At 38.9% G+C, this 23,994-nt stretch overlaps 2 protein-coding genes and 3 long non-coding RNA genes across 5 annotated transcripts in view; 3 read left to right on the top strand and 2 right to left on the bottom strand.

Annotated features, from left to right (window-relative positions):
- Window positions 1–2,036: 2,036 nt before the first annotated feature.
- Window positions 2,037–11,270, top strand: LOC103513211 (microtubule-associated serine/threonine-protein kinase 3). Its single transcript, XM_008478023.2, has 5 exons — window positions 2,037–2,617; window positions 4,514–6,788; window positions 7,942–10,600; window positions 10,681–10,957; window positions 11,095–11,270. Exons 1-5 carry the CDS (start codon window positions 2,416–2,418, stop codon window positions 11,268–11,270), a joined length of 5,589 nt encoding a protein of 1,862 aa, XP_008476245.2. The 5' UTR covers window positions 2,037–2,415.
- On the bottom strand, window positions 3,274–3,906 carry LOC113469059. Its single transcript, XR_003392599.1, has 2 exons — window positions 3,523–3,906; window positions 3,274–3,411 (listed from the first exon to the last, which is right to left on the bottom strand). It is a non-coding gene; the product is annotated as an uncharacterized LOC113469059 (long non-coding RNA).
- A 1,544-nt stretch (window positions 11,271–12,814) lies between the features above and the next one.
- Window positions 12,815–23,994, bottom strand: part of LOC103513210 (receptor-type guanylate cyclase Gyc76C) — a gene marked incomplete in the record, with an annotated part of 53,885 nt that continues 42,705 nt past the window's right edge. Inside the window, 1 exon segment of the mRNA XM_026826473.1 lies at window positions 12,815–12,904. Within this exon segment, the coding sequence (XP_026682274.1) occupies window positions 12,815–12,904 (90 nt within the window).
- LOC113469061 lies at window positions 14,589–15,143 on the top strand. The gene is made up of 2 exons (XR_003392601.1): window positions 14,589–14,702; window positions 14,824–15,143. It is a non-coding gene; the product is annotated as an uncharacterized LOC113469061 (long non-coding RNA).
- On the top strand, window positions 17,760–18,446 carry LOC113469060. The gene is made up of 2 exons (XR_003392600.1): window positions 17,760–18,004; window positions 18,152–18,446. It is a non-coding gene; the product is annotated as an uncharacterized LOC113469060 (long non-coding RNA).

The raw sequence follows: 23,994 nt of genomic DNA, 5'->3' as shown, positions 1-23,994 counted from the left end.
TATTGACGAGAGGGATTTTTTATAACTTGAATTTTTAGTGAGGGATTTTTTTGGTGTAGGGAAATTTCATGGAGCTCTACATGAGAATTTACATGAGCTCGTTGGGAAATTTTGATTTCGGACTGTCGACCATTTAAAAAATTGCTGGAGGTATTTTTCTTACGGATCTTTTAGCCAAGAGCGATAGCACATTGAATACACCAGTTCACAATGGATCACTCAAGTTAAGCTTGAGCGTGGTTGAATGGTACGTATTTGGATGCATCCAAATACCATTCAACCAAGAATGGTATCCAAATACCATTTAATTTACCCATGGGTAAATTTAATTTTCTGATCAATCGCGTGCTGCCGACTTTTCCTTCCGCACTCAGGCTGGGTGAGGTAAATGTGAGGAGGTCGGTAGCTAGTTTTGAAACACGACGCTGTACGTATTGTGACTGTGACCCCTTTTTTTTCAGTGAATAAAATATCCAAATAGCAAAGTTGTTCAATTCTTTAAATTGGGACGTTAAAAATTTTGATTGCCAATCTACATAGTTCCCTACAGCACAGCACCTACACAAACAGCATTTACACACTACTTACCTACTAACCTCCAGTCAAATACAGGGATTTTTTCCGCGTGCTGCCGACTTTTCCTTCCGCACTCAGGCTGGGTGAGGTAAATGTGAGGAGGTCGGTAGCTAGTTTTGAAACACGACGCTGTACCTATTGTGACTGTGACCCCCTTTTTTTTTCAGTGAATAAAATATCCAAATAGCAAAGTTGTTCAATTCTTTAAATTGGGACGATAAAAATTTTGGTTGCCAATCTACATAGTTCCCTACAGTACCTACACAAACAGCATTTAAACACTATACTTACCTACTAACCTCCAGTCAAATACAGGGATTTTTTCTATACCATGAGAGGGACTTTTTCTGGAAGAACACAGGGAATTTTTCCATCGTAAAAACATCAGGCAACGTCGCACATTTGCTGTATTGATTTTGTACTTTTGTGGTGTCTTCATTACTGGAAGAACACAGGGAATTTTTCCATCGTAAAAACATCAGGCAACGTCGCACATTTGCTGTATTGATTTTGTACTTTTGTGGTGTCTGTCTTCATTCATTATTTTCCCCCAAGATGTTTTGTGATAGTGATTGGGAAAACAATGGAAAAGGATCCAAAAAGTTCTTCTCATTCATCAGCTAGTGTTACTAGTGTCTTGTGATTAAAATGAATAACTATAAAACGCCTGAAAACTCAGATTTTATTTATGCAACGTGCAATGAATATCAATTTTTATCGTGCCGACCGTGTGCAGCCAGCCTAACTTTCGTCCAGTCAGCTGTTTTGATATACAGTGTTGCCAGACGTAATAAATTGTCTATTTACGCGAGGGATTTTTTATAACTTGAATTTTTACTGAGGGATTTTTTGGCGTAGGGAAATTTCATGGAGCTATAAGAAGCCTATAAGAGCTCCTTGGGAAATGGTGCTGGAGGTATTTTTTCTTACCGAACCTTTAGCCAAGGGCGATAGCACGTTGAATACACCAGTTCACAATAGATCACTCAAGTTAAGCTTGAGCGTGGTTGAATGGTATTTGGATGGGTAAATTTAATTTTCTGATCAATCGCGTGCTGCCGACTTTTCCTTCCGCACTCAGGCTGGGTGAGGTAAATATGAGGAGGTCGGTAGCTAGTTTTGAAACACGACGCTGTACGTATTGTGACATTTGTAACTGTGACCCCTTTTTTTTCAGTGAATAAAATATCCATAGCAAAGTTGTTCAATTCTCTAAATTGGGACGGTAAAAATTTCGGTTGCCAATCTACATAGTTCCCTACAGTACCTACACAAACAGCATTTAAACACTACTTACCTACTAACCTTCAGTCAAATACAGGGATTTTTGCCATACAATGCGAGGGACTTTTTCTGGAAGAACACAGGGAATTTTTCCATCGTAAAAACATCAGGCAACGTCGCACATTTGCTGTATCGATTTTGTACTTTTGTGGTGTCTGTCTTCATTCATTATTTAATATTTTCCCCCAAGATGTTTTGTGATAGTGATTGGGAAAACAATGGAAAAGGATACAAAAAGTTCTTCTCATTCATCAGCTAGTGTTACTAGTGTCTTGTGATCAGTGTTGTGAGAATAATATCCAACTTGTAAAGTTCTTTTGTACCTAATTTATCCACCAAAATGTTTCCTGTAAGTATAAAATTATTTGAATTCATCTCCACAGATGTGTACTCAAGTGTTGAGTTAAAGTAGGTCATGACTGAATTAAACAAACATGATTGGACCACAGAAAGGCTATTCGTTTCAATTTACAATACAAACTTTGAGTGTTCAAAGTTGTGCCCATATTTGCTCCTATTGACAGTAGCGTAGAATCAAAAGTGAACCGAGTAATCATGGATAAGAAACTGTGGGTAGAAGATGATGGAGGTAGGAGATACTCGGACTCTGATAAGAATGACAAGAAGAGCAAAATGAAGGAGCTGGATAAAAACAATGAAGGCAGTATTTCTAATTTGGTTTTAATGAGAAAATCAAATCTCGGACAATCTGCCCCTTCATTGTCAAACAGCATGAAAGATTTAACTGTACCCAGTGGTTGCTTGCGGAAAACAAGTAGAATTCATGCCCATAGGAAAAGTTTCATAGCAAATACTTCACCTACATTACCACGGTGTTACTCCCCAATGCCGAGTAGTCCATTGGAAAGTCCACGAGTTGCAAGTAACCAGCACTTCCCATTCATACCCATGAAGAGACCATTCAATCATTTGAACACAGACTGTCGCTCTGATGGGACACGTAGATGGTCCGTTGCATCACTGCCATCTTCTGGTTACGGTACAACTCCTGGGAGCTCCAACGTATCCTCAATTTTTGAAATCGGTGAATTCAAATTGTAAACTGCCAGAAATATGGTGAATTTAATATGGTCGAACTTTGGCGACAAAAAAGTTATGGTCGAAAATGAGAGGTAGGTAAATCAGGGTTTATACATATACGCGACCTGGAAAAGTCATTGAATTTCATTCCGGGAAACGCGTATAAACCCTGGTAAATATTTACAAGAAAAGAACTAAATTGGCCAAAAAAGAGAGAGTGAGAGAGAGAGACCGTTTTATTCAACTGAAGATCTGGCAAGGGTCATTTAATTTTTACATTGTAATTAACTAATCAATTTTTGAGCCATTTTTTACAGACATAATCGACTTGGAACGTGTTACGCTTTTCTTGGATGGCAATAGGATTTTTTTTTCTTTTAATTAACTTGTTATAATTTTCACTTGTTATTGCTGTATCTACTATTGTTTATTTATTATCATCATTATTATTATAAATTGTTGTTTTGTAATTTTATAGGTAATTGCGTAGGCATAACCCATTTCGTCTACCTACAAAATTTACATTTTTCAAAGTTCTAAACAGAGTCACGAAAGGTATCAGGTAAACACTCTGTTGACAATCTGTTAAAAAATGTACCATGTCCCTGATTAGTAAACTACCTACAAAATTTACATTTTTCAAAGTTCTAAACAGAGTCACGAAAGGTATCAGGTAAACACTCTGTTGACAATCTGTTAAAAAATATACCATGTCCCTGATTAGTAAGTGAAAATAAAAATACTCTTCACTGCCCACACAAATGGTACAGAATTTGTTCTGTAGGTAGGGTTTAGTATTAAATCAATCTTTGTAGAATCTTTGGATTAAAGGACAAAATATCCCAGACCCAACAACAGTTTGAAAAGATTCAAGGGCCAAACACTTGTCAGTGTTAAAGTGCCCAATGCCCAAAGGTCAAAAAATGACCTCTAAATGTGGCATATTTACATGGTTGTACTTATGTTTAAAAAGAAGCAAAATTTTTACATAGATAATGCTATCTATCGATGTACTCTTCACTGCCCACACAAATGGTACAGAATTTGTTCTGTAGGTAGGGTTTAGTATTAAATCAATCTTTGTAGAATCTTTGGATTAGGGGCCAAAACATCCCAGACCCAACAACAGTTTGAAAAGATTCAAGGGCCAACACCTGTCAGTGTTAAAGTGCCCAATGCCCAAAGGTCAAAAAATGACCTCTAAATGTGGCATATTTACATGGTTGTACTTATGTTTAAAAAGAAGCAAAATTTTTACATAGATAATGTTATCTATCGATGGTACTTAAGATAATAATACTTAGAAGACGTATGTATGTACATTGTACCTGCCTATACTTGATAGACTATAGAGGGAACTGTAACTGCTACAGTTTTATTGTCCCGAAAGCGAAGAGAGAAGGAAGACAGGATAGGAAATAGCCAGCCGTTCCGAGAACGAACCTTTCTTGTTTAGGATTAGGATAAAGTTATTAGGGTACTTTATCAGAATAATGTTGAATACCTATGTACGCTATAATATACTTAATATCAGTTTAGTCTGTGATAATTTATTTAGTTTTTAAGTAGACCTTTACCTTGCATGGTATGAAAGATTTAACTGTACCCAGTGGTTGCTTGCGGAAAACAAGTAGAATTCATGCCCATAGGAAAAGTTTCATAGCAAATACTTCACCAACATTACCCCGGTGTTACTCTCCAATGCCGAGCAGTCCATTGGAAAGTCCACGAGTTGCAAGTAACCAGCACTTCCCATTCATACCAATGAAGAGACCATTCAATCATTTGAACACAGACTGTCGCTCTGATGGGACACGTAGATGGTCTGTTGCATCACTGCCATCTTCTGGTTACGGTACAACTCCTGGGAGCTCCAACGTATCCTCGCAATGTTCAAGTCAAGAGAAACTTCATCAGCTGCCAAATATCCCCACGTCTGATGAACTGCATGAGCTTACCAAACATTTCTCTTCCAATGACACAGATGAAGAAATCAGAAGATCTTTTATGCGACCACGCTCTAAAAGTTTGAGTAGTCCCAGTCGTTCACCTATCCTTGACAATGATATAATTGCTATGAACATGCTGTACAAGGAGAGATTTCCCAAGGCTATTCAACAGATGGAAACCCGGCTCTCAAACTTCATCAATGAAAACAGTTCTCTTGCTACAAATAATTTAGAAACTGCTTCCCCTGATGCAGCTCCCATTATCCGCTTTGTTCATCACCAAATTTTAGAAATTGCCAGAGATTGTTTGTTTAAATCTAAAGAAAAGTTAATTTCAAGCAGATACTTTTATGAAATGAGTGAAAAGTTAGAACGTTTGCTCACTGAAACCAAAGAGAAATCATTAGAAGCAGCCACTGTGTTGACATTTACACTGAAAAAACTGCTCTTGATTATTTCACGTCCTGCAAGATTACTGGAATGTTTAGAGTTTGATCCAGAAGAATTCTATCATTTCCTGGAAATGGCTGAGGGAGATGCCAAGTCTCTTCAGGGAATAAAGGCTGATATCCCTCAATACATCATTGGCAAGCTTGGTATTAATAAGACTGTATTTTCTGATTTGGACAATGATATTCAGAACATTAGCTTGACTGACACTTCCATTGAGTCCAACAGTGATTCATATTGTTCCAAGAAAGACAAGTTTAGCAAAACACCCAATGAAAATGATTTTACTGTGATCAAACTAATCTCTAATGGAGCATATGGATCTGTGTATCTTGTAAGACACAAAGAAACTCGACAGAGATTTGCCATGAAGAAGATTATCAAGAACAGCTTGATGTTGAGGAATCAAATGGAGCAAGTGTTTGCAGAACGAGATATCATGAGCTTCACAGATAATCCATTTGTTGTCACCATGTATTGCAGTTTTGAAACTAAGAAGCATCTGTGTTTGGTCATGGAGTATGTTGAGGGAGGAGATTGTGCATCTCTCTTGAAAAACACGGGACCTTTGCCTGCTGACATGGCACGGTTCTATTTTGCTGAAACAGTACTTGCTGTTGAATATTTGCACAGCTATGGTATTGTGCATAGAGATCTGAAGCCAGATAACTTACTCATCACTGCTCTTGGTCATATTAAATTAACAGACTTTGGTCTGAGTAAGATGGGTCTCATGTCATTGGCTACTAACTTGTACGAGTGTTATGTTGAAAGAGATGCCAAGCAGTTCTCTGATAAGCAAGTCTACGGCACTCCAGAATATATTGCTCCAGAGGTTATTCTCAGACAAGGTTATGGTAAACCTGTTGACTGGTGGTCCATGGGAGTCATCTTGTATGAGTTCCTGGTTGGGTGTGTACCATTCTTTGGAGAAACACCAGAAGAGCTGTTTGCTCATACTGTAAATGATGACATTGAGTGGCCAAGTGAAGATGACTGGCCTATCCAAGTAGAAGCTAAAAGTATCATTACAGACTTGCTGCAACAAAACCCTCGTGATAGACTGGGAACTGGTGGACCCCATGAAGTGAAGGAACACCCTTATTTTAGTAATCTGGACTGGAACAGCTTACTAAGACATAAAGCAGAGTTTATACCTCAGCTAGATGATGAGGAAGATACAAGCTACTTTGACTCCAGAATGGAGAGATATAACCATGACATTGGTGAAGACACAGATGAGACTGAGGACTCGTTCTCCTTGGGAACATTTTCCTCCTGTACACACCAGTATAAGAAAGTTCAGTCTCAACTGTCTTCACAAAGCTCTCTAGAAGTGACACCACCGAGGAAAAGCTCCGAGAAGGATGAGACAAGTTCAACAAGTGATGTTTCATCCAGCCCTGTTGCTCATGTTGTTACAAGTACTCCGGAGTCCTCTCAAACAGAAAGTGACGATATTTCACCTCAAGTACAAAGAAAACGAAGGGCGATGACGTCACATCAAATGTCCCGAGCAAAGCTCCCTTGCAGGCAACGCATTAATGTGTTTGTGCGCATACGCTTCTGCGCAGTTTTTTCTGCTCCTCCGCTAGCGTGCTTGCATAGTGGTGCTACCTAGCGGACAAAAATAACAACTGCGTTAAGTCTGACGTCACAAATCTTTGAACTTTTTCATTAAAAAAATTGAATTTTCGACCTTTTACAGTTGTTTTTTCGGAGTTTTGACCTCAGATTTGGATTTTTCTTAACTTTTTACATAGGAATCGACCATTTATTTATAATTTTTACCCACTTGCAACTCCTCCATTAGATGGTTCGTTTTTTTTTCACACTCAGGTAGGTAGGTACCTTCCTAAGTAGTTCTATTGACAAAATTTTCAACACAATATTTTTATTGGTGCATGACAAACTCTGAATCAGCCTGACACAATGTCTTTTATTACGAATAGTTAATAAAGTTTTTAATGATTCTTATAGGTAGGTAATTTAATTACATAATTTTATTATAAAACAACGAAATTGGTATATATATTTTATGTATTTATAATTATTTACCTAACAATAATAATTATCTACACAGGCTCCAGGACCTCATTCATCACTATTTTGCTACTAATTTCTTTGTCCACTAGTGGAGGGTGTTTGAAAGGGGACATCCATTTGGCTTTCTCCTTAGTCCTATGACATAAAGACCTACCTATAGGTAATTATTACGGTCAAAAGTTTTGTACTTACACAATCTACGATTTTTCTTGGAAGCGGATTGAACGATAGAAGAAGAAAAAGAGGATTGATAGAGGGGGAACTGTAGGTAACTGCCCAGGTCTTATCGTCCGGAAAGCGCAGAGAGAAGGAAGGCAGGATCGGAGAAAGCCAGCCGTCCCGAAAATGAACCTTATCAAGTACCAGACTAAAGAGGAAACAGGTGATTTCTCAAGTACCTACCTACATCTAGTCTGGAAGGTCTAAAATCCCAAATGATTTTTTTTTAAATTTATTTTAAAAGGAGCACGACTTCGAATTCCAAAGTCCCTTTAATCCCAAATGAACATAAGTAAAGAATACCGAGTTTGTAAACTCTTTGGGTACTCTTTGTAAAATTTACAATCAAGAGCTCTCATGGAATCGGAAAACGAAGACTCCACAAGGAGAACATACCACGTCTTTCAATTTCCATTGATGATGAGAAAGAGGCCATTGCAAACGCTGTGTCCACCACCATTGTTGATAAACCTGCCAGTCGTCCTCTGCATATTTCAATTACGCCTTCCACAAGTGCTACACAAGCCGGCAGTTCCACGAATCAACCTCGGAACAGTCGATCTCGTGCTGTCATCAAAAGTTTCTCAGCAACTGGTTTGTCTCTGATTATTCCTTCTGATGATCAGATCCAGCCTATTCAATCCCCTGGTGGCTCAAGCACAGCAAGCTCGAGGGACACATCACCGTGTCGTGAGCTTTCACCTCTCGTGACTACGCTGAAGCCACCCATCATCATCAGGCGAGGTCCAGCAGGGTACGGGTTTACCGTCAACACTGTGCGTGTCTACCTCGGTGACTCGGACTATTACACAATGCACCATCTGGTCATGGCAGTAGATAGCGGCAGTCCCGCATTCGAAGCTGGACTTCGACCCGGGGATCTCATCACGCATGTCAATACACAACCGGTCCAAGGTCTCAATCACACCCAGGTGTTACAGCTACTCATGTCTGGCGGAGAGCGCGCGACATTGTGTGCAACACCGCTAGAGAATACAAGCATCAAGTCAGGTGGCCGAAAACGAGAATTCAGTCAAGGGAAACTCGCCGGAAAGCGCGCCCACCACAAGTATAAAAAAACACAAAAGCGAGAGCTCGGACATGACAGCAAGCGGAGATCAACCAAACCAAGTCCTCTGTTCCGGAAAATTAGTCACAAGCGAGCGAACGTCGAGTTGTTGGGTAACATCCAGCCCCCCGCCTTGACACCGACTAAAAGTTTTCAAACCTACTCCAGATCTCTCACTGTGGCAGAACCTTCTCCTGCCACAAGAACTGGTTTCCCATGTCCTGATACTATCTCTGGGGATGGCTCTCAGTCTCCTGGTAGTTCTACAGGACCCTCGTTGTCCCCTCAGTCCCCCGGACAATACCAACGTCCAAGTACACTACACGGGTTAAAACATGGCTTGAAACATACGTCTGCCATCAATGTTCATTCAACGAACCGCCGCAAGTCACTTGGACAAATACCTTTGTCACCGCTGGCACGAACACCGTCACCCTCTCCTCTACCTTCCTCCCCCACACGATCACCCAGTCCTCTGATCTTCCCGCCTGGGCATCATCATCCTGGTAGCTCCAACCAAACCCAGTGTTATTCACCTAACGTCTCCACACCAAACTCTTCGAAGAAATCCCTCGGAAGACATAAAAACGCGGAGCCAAGATCCCCACTCCTAAGACGTGCCCTGTCACCTGACCGTCTTCATCCGCGTACGGCAGAAGCGAACCGTACCTCCATCTCCCCTCTGTGTGATCCTGCACTTAAAGTGACCATTCAGGCCCCGCGTGTTACAATCACATCCAAGTCTCCCGTTCTTAAAACGCTCGTTGAAAGTGAATCTAGTGAACCTGTACGTCTCCGCTACTCTGACTCGAGTTTTGCTTCCGGTACAGTACGTCTGGAAAAACTTCGTAATGAACTCTCCATGAGCTCGGAAAGTTTACTGCGAGGAAATGAAAGTCAGCATGTGAGACAACTTCACTTTGCCACGCCGGAACGGAAGAAGAGTACGTTCCATGACTTGTACCCACGACAACTCAAGTTTTCAGCCCCGGACAAGGATGAGCTTCACTCCCTACCAAGCATCGATGAGAAGGAGTCTAAAGATCCCAAGGTGAATCTGTCCAAGTCCAAACAAATCTCGAAACCCATTTCAGAGACCATTAAACAGCTATCACTCTCAGAGTGTGAACCTCGTGGCAAACACGAGAAAGTTCAGTTCTCTCTATCGCTAGATTCAAAACGAAACATGGATCCGTTCGATGGGAAAAACGTGCGACGCCTGCGGAGTGCGGATTTCAAAATGAAGCGATACAGTGCGTTCGAGATGAGTGAAACTGTGGACACGAGTAATAGTGGACCACAGGCGATGAAATGTGCAAGCTCTTTGGATCTGACCGGGGACTTTATTCCTGAAGAAACCAGTGACAAGAAAGCAAACCCCTGTGATAAGAAAGTCTCTGATGTTCGTGGCAGCCAAGAAAAACTTGCTGTGAGCTCTGATAGTGGCAAAGAAGAGAGAGAAAGTTCTAGTAAAACGAATGAAGGTAAACAGTGGAGCAGTATTGGAGGTCGTGGTGAGGCCTCGAAGAGTCAATCTCTAGAGGGCGGGGACAGGAGAGAAGACATTAAGTCCAGTTTGTACGATGAGAAGAAGAAGCGACGATCTCAGTTTTTCGGTACAAAAGACGAACCCTGTGGTGATGGAAAAGATGCAAATCTGACCATCCAAGTATCCGAGGAAGTTCGAATACAAAGTAAAAATCCGTCTGATTTGAAACCGAAAAAAATTCGCACCCTCTCGTCGCGCAGTACGGACGGCCAGTTGGAACTTGTTCAGGAGAAGGACGAAGATGAGCAGAAGAAAGTCGAAACTGTGCTACCGAAAAAGATGGCCAAGAAAATTGACACGTTGGAATTGGCCGCTTCAGGTGAAAATCCAGCGAAAAAAAGCGTGGATAGTTTGGAGAGTGTGCAGACGATTAAAATTTGCGGCATTGAGTTGACACGTTGGAATTGGCCGCTTCAGGTGAAAATCCAGCGAAAAAAAGCGTGGATAGTTTGGAGAGTGTGCAGACGATTAAAATTTGTGGCATTGAACTGAAAAAGTCTTCAGAGGAGTTGCAAGATAAGTCACCAACATCCTCCAAATCAGCGGTGTCCACTGACCAATCACAGAGTAAGAAATCTCAGGACCCAGCCAACACAAGCTCCAGCCAGTCACAGGCCAAGAAGTCTGAGTTATCCAACTTAACAAAGAAGGATACAAGTGAAAGTCAAAAAGCAAGAAGTGATATTCAAGCACCGAACGGGTCAGAAAGCGTTGACAAATCTCAAGATTTGACCGTCACCAAATCAACAACTTCTTGCAAAGGAGGAACCGAAGGTCTGTCAGACCGTCTGAGAGATCTGGGCCTGAAGCTTTTTCTGCCACACACATTCCGGCGCGCGGCGGTCTGACAGACCGTGGTCTGTCGGACGGTCTGATGGGTGGCGGGAATTAAATATTTTCCTCTGTTCCAGTGAACTGTACTTCAGAGAGCTGCAATAATGAATCCTGCAGTTCAGCGAACGCCAGTTCAGTGCAGTGTCCAACACTCACCTGTACTCCCCCATGTCAGAATGGCGGGACATGTGCTTCCAATAATGTGTGCTTGTGCAATCATATCACCACGGGGGATCGGTGTGAAACCAAGTAAGGCCCTCTCCAAAATGTAGACTAGAATATATTTTGTGTATCCTGTCCAAATAGGACTATTATAAGAACGAGATCCATTCACTCATTCACATTTCATAGTTCACACACTGATCGTTCTATCTCGAGAACCACAACACCTAGAAAGCTTAAATTTGGTAGGAATATTCCTTTTATGGTCTGGGTGTGCAATAAGAAAGGATTTTGCGAAAATCTAAACCGATCTTGAGATATGATCAATTTTTGATCGCTAAAATCTCCCCATAAGAAATACACAGAGTGCAGAGACTGCGGGAGAGAAAACTTTTCCTCGCTCGCCTAATATTTGAGTTTCGTTTATGTTTTTAGTTTGATAAATACAAGTTCGGCCATGCCTTTTCCACAAGTTTGGCCATGCCTCGGGATGAACTAGCGGGATTCCGGAGCGAAGCGACGGAATTCAGCTAGTAAGCATATAAGACTAGACTGATATGCACAGTTGTTGGGGGGGGAAAATGCTAAAAAAAAGGGACTCCTCAGTTCCACGCCGGCCTGGCAGTCTAAATAAAGTAAAAGTACTTGTAATTAACAAAATAGTAATGATAATCTAGTCCCCTAACATCTTCCTTTGGGCTTTTTCCTGAAAATTCAGAAAAGGCTCGTGTGATGTGTTCGGTGTACGGGAAATCGGGAATCGTAAAAAAATCCTAAATGTGCCACATTAACTTACAAAACTAGGCGTTACAAGAGTGTGCCTCTGACTTTTGTTAAGGAAATCTTGATGGGAAAAAGAAAACATTCAAGTTGATTACAACCCTATACTTGAGTTTTTTACTTCTTCAACTGTACGTACCCCAGTCACTAGTCTTACACCAATATTATGAACAAATTCTTAGCTCCCAAGTAGCACCAAAGCTCAAAGCATCAATTCCTAACATCTGACTGTCAAAAATTGACTTCAGTCTAACTTGAGAGCGAGGATTTTTGTTCATAAATACGGTTTTCAGACTGCGGATAGTTTGCTCTTTTGTTCTGTCTCAGAGGAATCTTTAAAAAGAGTCCAACGTATCTTTTTTCAGCTAATAGATCTTTATTTTATTTAATAGAAATAAGGACATAAGGTATAAGAATGCAATTTTCCACCAATGAACCCAACTTTATTGAAATAACGTACCTATTTGAATGGAAGAATCTTCTTATTTTGATTGGTTGTGATTCTGCAAATATTTCTACGATACTTGATATGGTATCTTGAGTTTTTCTTCTGATTTTACAAGTCGATTATAAAACAGAGGAAACTCCTTGTTTTCAGATTATTTTTCTGTAGAGGTTTTAAACATGGAAAATATTTTAAAATTAATGATTTTATGTAGAGGTTTTAGAGTCTTTGTAAAATAGAGTCTATTTTTAAGAGTCCAAAAATTTAAGTTTTGCTTAAAAGCAAGTTTTTATTTTTATCGTCATACCTAAAATCGGACAAGCTTTCTTTTGTGTTGTTTGGGCAACTTGAAGTTGAATAAATAGGTTCCCATAACGATGAAATCCTTTACTATGAATTTTCCTTGACCTTTAGTCAATAAAGCTGGACACTTTGTACACGTCATAGCCTTTGATAATCCTATCGAATAATGTGTAGAGATCATTGAGGAAATTCACCACCTGCAGAGAAAAAGAAACATGTAAGTTTCAGAACAGGACTAGATAAGGTTTTATTGTTTTTTCCCCAATTTTAGGCGTTTTAACACTACGGAGAGTAGGTCGTTCGCGCTGATACTCCTATATATGAAGTTAAACAGGTTGAGGGCTTTTAGATAGGTATAACAAAAGGGTGTCCACCCCGTCTGTACACGAGCGTTGGATCGCCGTTTTTATTTCGTAGCAATAAAACAAGAGACTGCTACATTAGACTCATGTGTTGTAGTTTGTGTCGTAGTACATATGTCTCCCATTAGATGGACTATAAGGTGCTGGGTCAACACGAGAACACCAGAAAGTAACCCGTTGAAATACGTTTGCAATCGAAAAGAAGAGTGATTTTTTTTTTTTTGTCAATGATGGGTTTCGAATCCGGGACCTCCTGCATGGGATCTTACCTGTAAGGATCTACAGCTAGTCTTCATAGAGGATGTTATTCTATCCAGGGCCTTGTTAGGGAAAGGGTCTAGGGATACACTCAGGGGGTCGGCAAGGCGTTTTCTCAGGTTGATGAGTGGTGTAGACGGGATTGTAGGAGGTAGCTGACGATTCACGTTCTCGATTTGACTGCCTGGAAGAGAAAACGAGTAAAACATGTCATTCCTTTGTGTTATTATAACCAACCTCAGTGGTACAGTTGTTAACGCGTTGGACTTTGGATCTGGAGGTTGGTGGTTCCAGTCCAAGTCTAGTCATGTAAAGTTTATCTAGATATAATAATCGGGGAACGATGTTTGTGACAAGCATAATTTAAAAATTCCTCCTCCTCTTTGTGTTATTATATCACAACTTTGGTGCTCACTGCAGGTAGGATTTTCCAAATATCTCAATAATCCTAACAGTTTAGCTGCTACTCATTTTCCTCACGAGGCTGAGTGGGCCTCGCAACAGCCAGTCACGGAATCAATCATTTGCATGATACTAAGCAACCTCCATGGCCAAGTGGGTATCACACTAGGCTTGCACACAGGAGGCCTGGGTTCGATTCCCGGGCAAATTTTTTGACCCCGCCGGGTATCGAACCCGAACCCTCCAGCGTGTATTCTTACCTTGTCTATCAACACTATTCTGTCTGTCCACACTGTTGCCACGTGTTATATAGGACTGACGTCTGCTATCCAGTCCTCCCACTAGCTTAGGACTGCGATGAGGTCCACAACAGAGAGGTGGCAACTCTGTAAGATCCACCTGGAAAATTGGCAACATTAGATCAAGTTTTTTTTTTTAATAATAATTTGACCAACTGCTCTAATCCTTGGACTTACGCACCAATCAAACAACTTCTACCTAGTCCTAGAATGCCTCTCATCAGATGGGCAAGAAGAGACGATACTTCCTCTTTAGATGCTCGGTCAACACGAAAACACCAGAAAGTAACCAGTTGGAATACAAAACATGAAAGATTGGAAAGAAAAGAAATATTAAGCTGTGTCCACACATAGTCGACGCCGTCAATCGACGAGGTGAAGAGGTGAATCTAGCGAGGTATGTTGTCGAGGCAGTGGACGTTGACCGACGGCGTGGACTATGTGTGGACATTCTCCTTTTCCTTTTGCTAAGAACCAGTGAAAGACTGGAAAAGGAAGAAATGTTAGCTAAGAACCAGGGTTTAAACATAGAAATTAATGAATATAGAGGGTCAAATTTCCGTAGAAACACATTGACCTCGCCTACATTGCGATAAACAGTCTGTGTTGTCATTACAAAACTTATCAGTATTTAAGGAAGGAAGCCACGAGTGTATAAGTACCTACGAGACTAGGTACCCAGTGCGAAACACATTGACCTCGCCTACATTGCGATAAACAGTCTGTGTTGTCATTACAAAACTTATCAGTATTTAAGGAAGGAAGCCACGAGTATATAAGTACCTACGAGACTAGGTACCCAGTGTTTTACTTACCTGTTGGGTGTGTTATCATATTATCATCAATATACAGCTTGGGGACAAAGTCCTGCAAACCCCTGATTAGAAGAATGAATATTTTTTTGGAAGGCTGCAGAAGTTCTAAAGATAAAAACCGGTCATGTGAACATGATTCATTACAAAAGATCTAATCAGGTCAAAGAGCATAGGGATTAAAAAAAATGGTTCTGCTCATACCAAATAAACATAAATGTACAATGACACAAATAAATGTACAAATAAACAGATGAATGTACAATTAAACAAATAAATGTACAATGAGACGAGTAATTCAAATAAAAAATATATACGAGTATATATATATTTTTAATTTTTTTTTTTCTAATTTTTTATGAAGACAATTTCAATTTATGTAGAAGGAACGTATTAAGATGCTTCCGATACTAGTCAGGGTGTCATTATCAGATCAAGATAGAAAAATTGTTGAGTCCATCACAGCAGGAGTCCATCTACTCCTAGTTGCCAAATTTCAGTGTCTGGAGCCTTTGTATTTCCGAGGGTTGCAGGACTTTTCCGCCACTCTATAATCTATACATAGGACAGTAGGGCAGTCTCTGTGTAATCTTTGGGGTCAGCCAAACATTAACCTTATTTGACCCAGTATACTCGATGTTCAATAATAAACAATTAAACAAATAAATGTACAATGAGACGAGTAATTCAAATAAAATATATATATATATATTTTTATTTTTTATTTTTTTATGAAGACAATTTCAATTTATGTAGAAGGAACGTATTAAGATGCTTTCGATACCAGTCAGGGTGTCATTATCAGATCAAGATAGAAAAATTGTTGAGTTCATCACAGCAGGAGTAGTCTACTCCTAGTTGCCAAATTTCAGTGTCTGGAGCCTTTGTATTTCCGAGGGTTGCAGGACTTTTCCGCCACTTTATAGTCTATACATAGGACAGTAGAGCAGTCTCTGTGTAATCTTTGGGTTCAACCAAACATTAACCTTATTTGACCCCCGTATACTCGATGTTCAATAATAACAAAGTCAATGGCTAGCTCCTAGGAGAGAGAAATAAAGCTTCCTTCTCTCTTCGATTTCGGGACGATAAGACCATAGCAGTTACAGTTCCCTCTGTCAAACCTCTTAAAAAAAAAGGAGGATAGGGCATCTTTACCCTGCCCCAAAAGCAAAAATATTCTGTCGCCCTTTTAAAGGCTAGTAAAATGTTGAAGTTTGCTTCAAAAAATGTTTTTTATTTACATAATTATTCATTGACCAAATTGGTTGGTTTGGTTGTATGCCCCAAAAGCAAAAATATTCTGTCGCCCTTTTAAAGGCTAGTAAAATGTTGAAGTTTGCTTCAAAAAATGTTTTTTTATTTACATAATTATTCATTGACCACATTGGTTGATTTGGTTGTACAGCTATGCGTAGGTTAGTGTCCCAAATTCTTAAAAGAACCCTTTTTTAGGTGGAAAAAAATATTGTATTAGGGTTTATACTTAAACCTTCTTAAACCTTAATCTTGGGAAAAGTAGAGTTTGACAAATACAGCTTCTTTTAACTTTTCTGAAGAGACCTTCGGTTTTTTTCTTTGACCTTCTGCTTTCTTCAATATATTCTCTTCTTCTCCCCCTGTCTCTATTCTCAATTGTCAGCAGGAAAAGCGGCAGGAAAAGCAGTCTTTTCCTACTTTTTCCTCTCAAGGGGAAAAAATGTCAATTTTATTAATATACAATTATACCTATAATCGCTTGAGAATTATTACAGTTTATTTATTAAAAGCCGACATGTTTCGGAGGCACTCCCTCCATCATCAGGGCTACAGGAAACACTAAACACTAAAACGAAATAAATTTTCCCCTTATCAATTCATGAAATACCAAAACTGGCACCGTTCCCTCCTCGCCTCCCACCCTTATATTTCAATAAAAAAATCTTCATCTGCCCTATTAATACCGGGGCGACAATCTGAGTTCAAACTTGGTTTAAAAAGTTAACCATACTTTAATCTGCGACAATGGTCCCTGTCATAAACCAATTAATCCTTCTTCTTTTTTTTAGCTTAAACCAAGTTTAAACTTATCTTGTGATCCTGGCTAATAATGTTCTATTTTTATTTATGTTCTATTTTGTTTATCTATTTTTTGTTGTAAATACGAACCTCTGTTTTTTTTCTATTAATGACCGTTGCATATATTATTTATTGTTTTTTCTATTTATTTTACTGTCATATTATTTGAGTTGATATTAGTTCTTAGGTCCCTCTCTTCAATATTCTTTAACTTTTCTCTTTTCTTAGATTCTCATGTCTCTTGGCAAGATAAGTACATAAATTAGGGTCTTTTTTACACTATAAGTAGATTTTTATGAGATAGGCAAGGGCAGTAAGAAATTTCGCTCAAAGAGGGCCAAATTAGCTGAGAAAATTCTTGATTACCCCTAAAGAAAAAAAAAGACCTGTAGATGTTATTTTGGGTGAATCAATTAATTTTGAGTAAATCTAACGTACCAGTTTGGATCAGTATATCCGTAATTTCTTTGTTGACTAGGTATTGTAGATTATGGTCACACCATTTTCTTATTAGCTATGTAGTAATGTACTTTTTGTTCTTGTAGATAAAATATTAATGATGTACATCAAAGGCTTGTAACTCGTTTTGTGTCGAAATTATGAGGTTTATAAACGCAACAATTCATTCGTAACTTATTTTACAGTAGATCTTTAGATTCTTCAGTAAACGTGTGTGAACTCACTTGAAAAGGACAAAAAAGGCTGCAGAAATTACCTACATCTTCTTCTGTTTACACAAAACAATTTACAAGTTTTTCACTTACATTTCGTCCAGTAACATATTTTTTTTTTCTTTGTAAAGTAAAGACACCATTTTGAAATGTGAAGTTTTTCAGGAGGGAAAAAATCTGAGGGTTTTTAAACTTAAAAAAAAAAAAAAAAAAAAAAAAAAAAAAAGCAGACCTATCCAAATAAAAAATTGATTTAATTCATATTAGGAGAAGATCTAATTCTAAAGAAAACAGAGAGGTATTGTGTGAGTTCTCTAGAAAAAAAATAAAAAAATCCGCCTTGAAATTCATTCTAATATTTCCAATTAAAAAAGGAGTCATACGTACAAATTTAAATCAAAATTGCCTTTGTTGGCGATTCTCACTAATCGAAAGGTGTGTGCTTTATTTGAAGAAATACATTGCATCTTGTTATATCAAGGAGTTTACTAAAGAAACCATTGTATGGACATAATCTAACATTATGTGGACATAAGTACATATAAAGAAGATCTGATTTAATCGATTCTCACTAATCGAAAGGTGTGTGCTTTATTTGAAGAAATACATTGCATCTTGTTATATCAAGGAGTTTACTAAAGAAACCATTGTCCATTGTATGGACATAATCTAACATTGTGTGGACATAAGTACATATAAAGAAGATCTGATTTAATCTTCGGTTTTTTATAAAAAATAAAATAAACCATGCTTCTTCGATTAGGATGATGTGTCACTACACGTAATTTTCCAGGAATCTTTTGGCAGCGGCTTTGCTTATTTATTTTTTAATGAACTATACAGAGCGTCTTGGAACCCCTGAATATTTTTTGAATGGCTACAATTAATGCTGACGAAAAAGCGACCGACAAAAATCTGCCAAATTGCATACTCCAAAAGTTTCACGGCAGTTTCTTGAGAATGGAGAAAAAAAATAGTTGCCATATTGCATAACCTCAAGAGTTTCACGGCGGTACCTTTGTCATAAAAAGTAGGAGAATTAAAAATCATATGCCATATTGCATACCCAAAAAGTTTCACGGCGGTATCTTCATATCAAAGTTCATACTTATTTTCATCAGTTTTATAATGCAGTTAACATATTGCATAACCTCAAGAGTTTCACGGCGGTACCTTTGTCATAAAAAGTCGGAGAATTAAAATCATATGCCATATTGCATACCCAAAAAGTTTCACGGCGGTATCTTCATATCAAAGTTCCTATTTCATCAGTTTCATAATGCAGTTGACATATTGCATACCCCCAATAATTTCACGGCAGTAATATAATCCTGCTTTTCAATCGCGTATAATATTTGAACCGTTTATCCGATTTTGATGAAATTGGTCAGGATCTACGTAGTTTGGTCCGTAGATTATCCTCTAAGAAAATGTTTTTTTTTTTTTACCTTGTGCCCCTGAATTTAATTTTACCTTCACTCCGTAATAACAGCAATACATAATAATATTTTTTATTGATTGGTAAAGTCTGTAATATAATACACAATAATGCTGATAGCCTAGTGAACACCTAAATGTGATATCACTTTTTTTTTGTTTATCACAAAGGTTCTATACATGAATTAATGCTGACGAAAAAGCGACCGACAAAAATCTGCCAAATTGCATACTCCAAAAGTTTCACGGCAGTTTCTTGAGAATGGAGAAAGAAAAGTTGCCATATTGCATAACCTCAAGAGTTTCACGGCGGTACCTTTGTCATAAAAAGTCGGAGAATTAAAAATCATATGCCATATTGCATACCCAAAAAGTTTCACGGCGGTATCTTCATATCAAAGTTCATTTATTTTCATCAGTTTTATAATGCAGTTGACATATTACATACCCCCAATAATTTCACGGCAGTAATATAATCCTGCTTTTCAATCGCGTATAACATTTGAACCGTTTATCCGATTTTGATGAAATTGGTCAGGATTTACGTAGTTTGGTCCGTAGATTATCCTCTAAGAAAATGTTTTTAACCAAGCCGGCCATTTGGCCTTTAGAACTGGCTGAATGATTGGAGTTTTTTCAAAAAGTGTCTACCTACTATTTAATAAATGATAAAAAGAAGAGATGGTTATAGTTTTTAAAATTTTAATTTTTATTTTGTTTGATTTTTTTTATATGCTTATTAAAACTTAAATAGTAATAAAAAATATTTTTACTTTCTTTAATTCTATCACAATGTTTAAAATAATAATATTATTCAATAAATTAATTCAATATAAAGAAAGGGTACTAAAACATAACATATGAAATAACACTTTGAAACAAAAAAATATAACTGGTGATGACAAGTAGCTTAGTCCTTATAACAACAAAACTTATAATAACAATAGGTACATCTTAGAGATAATAATGGTCTTAATACAGAACAATGTTTAAAATAGCTAGTCGAGATGAAACCAAGCCTTTTTTCTTTAAAGAGGTTTGACAGAGGGAACTGTAAATGCTTAGGTCCTCTTAATACAGAACAATGTTTAAAATAGCTAGTCGAGATGAAACCAAGCCTTTTTTCTTTAAAGAGGTTTGACAGAGGGAACTGTAAAAGCTTAGGTCCTATCGTCCAGAAATCGAAGAGAGAAGGAAAACCGGATAGGAGAAAGTCAGTAAGTCAGCCATCAGGATGAAATCCGCCCAGGATCGAAGAGAGAAGGAAGACAGGATAGGAGAAAGCCAGCCGTTCCGAGAACGAACATTATCCCATCAGGATAAAATTCGCCCCGGGCGAGAATGGAACCCGCGGCCTAGCGCTTATACAAGGCGGACGTGCTACCAACCAAGCTAACTAGGCTGGCCAAAGTCTTTTTTAAATTAAATATTTTAAATAATTAGAGGGAAATGACCTGATAGGCTGATAGTAAATTTCGAGCATTTGAAAGCAACAATGAAATTAAATTGTTTTTAATGGATCACTGAAGTTAAGCAAAGTTGCGTGTGCTTATTATCCGGATGGGTGACCATCTGGGGAATCGCGTACTGCTGGCTTTTCCCTGCTTCACTCAGACTGGCTGAGGTTAACGTGAGTAGGCGGCCAGTTTTAACCCACTTTGTGGGCCCGGACATAAATTTCAATCGCTTGGTAGATTCGTATAAAATTAACCCGTTCTTTAGGGGTTATTTGCCCCTTTAGAGAAGCAATTGCTTGGTTTCATCTCTCAAACAACACAGAAGTTGTCAAGTAGCAAATACCTGGGTATGTGGTCCTAGGAAATGTGAAAGAAAAAAAAAAACATACATTACTTTCCTTATTATAGGATAAGGAAAGTAATAAGCGGCTTTGCTCAATCGGGATAAAGTTAAGCAACGTCGGACGAGGTTGGTATTTGGATTAACCAGACAATGAAGAGATGGGGGGTAACAAAATAGCTAAGACCTTGATAAGTATGGTGTTTTTTTTTCAATATAAACTCTTGTTTAATATAGAGGGACTGAAATATCGAAACGAAAACGAAGAGGAGGGCAGGATAGGAGAAAGTCAGCCGCTACGAAAACGAATATTATCCGTTACCGCCCAGGGCGGGAATTGAACCCGCGACCTAGCGCTTACAAGGCAGACGCACTACCAACCAAGCTAACTAGGCTGGCGAGAAGAGAAAAGGACAAGAGGGAAAGAAGAGAGAGAGAGAGAGAGAGAGAGAGAGAGAGATAGGAATGGCGGACAATGATTTGTATTCTTCTTGTAAATACGATTTCGTTTTACATACCTATTGGTATTATTATGAGAGGTGAGGTTTTATGCAAGGAGATAAAATAAAAGGAGGGTAATAATGAATAGAGGGATGTGAGTCTCTTAGCGAAAACGAAGAGCCATCAATGGTCATGATAGACGAGAAAGTCAGCCGCCACGAGACGAAGCATTATCCGTACCTCCAGGTGTCAGGTATGTGAACCCGCGGCATAGCGTTACAAGGCAGACCGCACTACCAACCAAGACTGAATGCTAGACTGGCGAGAAGAGAGAGAGTGAGTGGAGAGAGGGAGAGAAGGAGAAGAGGAGAGATAGAGAGAGGAAGAGGGTAGGGGATAACAAAATGGCGGACAAATGATATGTATTCTTCTTGTAATACGTTTCGTTTTAACATAGCCTATCTGGTAAAATTATAAGAGGTGAGTTAGCAGAGGAAAAAAAGAGGGAAAATTGAGAAGGGGTTAGGGGACTCTTTCAGAGCCAACGCAAGAAATATATGTGGGCCATCTAAGGCCAGCACTCGCTATCATATAGGACCTGACAACAGGTACACCTGATAGTTGTGTGTGCTCGTCAGGTGCAGGTAACCTGATCAGGTGTAACTGTCAGGTCTATATGATAGTGAGGTGGCTGGCCTTAAATCAATCGTACAAAAATGATTATTGTTTACATTGAGTTCGAGAATTTTGTTTTACTATAGAATTTTTTTTGCTAAAACTCTTGAATAAAAACAGTAAACAACAATAAATAATGTAGAGATTTACTTTTTGTAGATAAGTGAATTGTATCAACACTTGCACTTCTGGCGTGTTCAAGCAATTAAATAAGGTTTCGGTTTAAACAGAACTCGCCTGGTAAACAGAAGGGCGTGAGTTCAATCCCAGCCGAGGCACGGAACCACCAACCTCCAGATGTGTTCTTGTTCCGAGTATGTTTTCCAGAAAGAATTGGAGGCGTGATTTTTATTCTTCTCAGACCGGAATTTGAACCTGGATTCTCCTTAATGGTCAGTGAAGTAACCAGAACTGGCGCTCAATATCTGAAACCCACAGAGATGAATAAGGTTACTACAAGAATTTCATTGTTAAGCCAGCCTAGTTAGTTTGGAGAGTAGCGCGTCCGCCTTGTTGGCGCTGGTCGCGTGTTCGATTACCGCCTGGGGCTGACTTTAGCCTTAACAGATACGGTTCATTCTCGGAACGGCTGGCTTTCTCCTATCCTGTCCACTTACAGACATTAGCAGTTACAGATCCCTCTATCAAACTTCTTTTTTTTCCTCTCTTTTTTTTAAAAAAAAAAGCCTTTCATAGTGAGTCGCTACTTAGACCATTACTAAACAAAAAGGTCGCTCTTTACTTGGACTATACCAGACTGGGTCGCTACTCACCTAGACTATGCTGGACTGGGTGTCGGGTTGCTGAATGAGTTGCATGTCGGGGGGCCGATACATGTTCTTCCGTAGCGACACGTCGCTACTATTGAAAAGCGAGAATAGCCAGGTCGTTAGCGAGGCGCTACCCCGGGCTCCCGGCTTACTGCTGACTTGCTCCAAGGAATGCCATCGCTTACCCCCTCCTCCGCCACCTCCTCCTGAGAGCAAATAAAAACATGAGATAAAGTTAATGTGAGCTATAAATAAAGAAAACATAAGATTAAATCAATTTGGGTCATAAATGTGTTTGCACACATAAGCGACGCCGTCGATCGATGTCGACTGAAACCATACACTGCCTCGACAACATAAATTCACCTCTTTCGATCGAAGGCGTCGACTATGTGTGGTGTGGACACACCTTAAGAAGCTACTTATGTAGGTACTTATGTAAGAAGATATGTACATTTTACGGGCTTATATTTAACCTGAGATCTCTGTATGTCCCTGTAGATTTGATAGAGGTAACTGCAAGTGCCAAGGTCTTATCGTCCCGAAATCGAAGAGAAAAAGAAGACAGGCTAGGAGAAAGTCAGCCGTTCCGAGAACGAACCTCATTTTTTTCGGATGAAATCCGCTTCGGGCGGTAATTGAACCCACGGCCTAGCGCTTACAAGGCAGACGCGCTACAAACCAAGCTAACTAGGCTGGCATATTTAAAGGAATAAAGAATTGAATTTGAAAATCACCCGCCTCCTCCTCCTCAAAAAATCCGCCTTGAAATTCATTCTAATATTTCCAATTAAAAAAAGAGTCATACGTACAAATTTAAATCAAAATTGCTTTTGTTGGCGATTCTCACTAATCGAAAGGTGTGTGCTTTAAGAAGAAATACATTGCATCTTGTTATATCAAGGAGTTTACTAAAGAAACCATTGTATGGACATAATCTAACATTGTGTGGACATAAGTACATATAAAGAAGATCTGATTTAATTTTCGGTTCTTTATAAAAAATAAAATAAACCATGCTTCTTCGATTAGGATGATGTGTCACTTAAGTACCTACACGTAATTTTCCAGGAATCTTTTGGCAGGGGCATAAAAAATAAAATAAACCATGCTTCTTCGATTAGGATGATGTGTCACTTAAGTACCTACACGTAATTTTCCAGGAATCTTTTGGCAGCGGCTTTATTTATTTATTTTTTAATGAACTATACAGAGCGTCTTGGAACCCCTGAATATTTTTTGAATGGCTAAAGATGAGAAGCTGAAATTTAGGTTAGTGTTTTATCTTTTAAAATGCAACTTTTT

The sequence above is a fragment of the Diaphorina citri genome, unplaced genomic scaffold (genome assembly GCF_000475195.1).
Source record: "Diaphorina citri unplaced genomic scaffold, Diaci psyllid genome assembly version 1.1 scaffold940, whole genome shotgun sequence".
Classification (NCBI taxonomy): Eukaryota; Metazoa; Arthropoda; class Insecta; order Hemiptera; family Psyllidae; genus Diaphorina; species Diaphorina citri.
The sequence above is the reverse complement of the archived record's forward strand: the minus strand, read 5'-3'. Positions and strand labels throughout refer to the sequence as shown.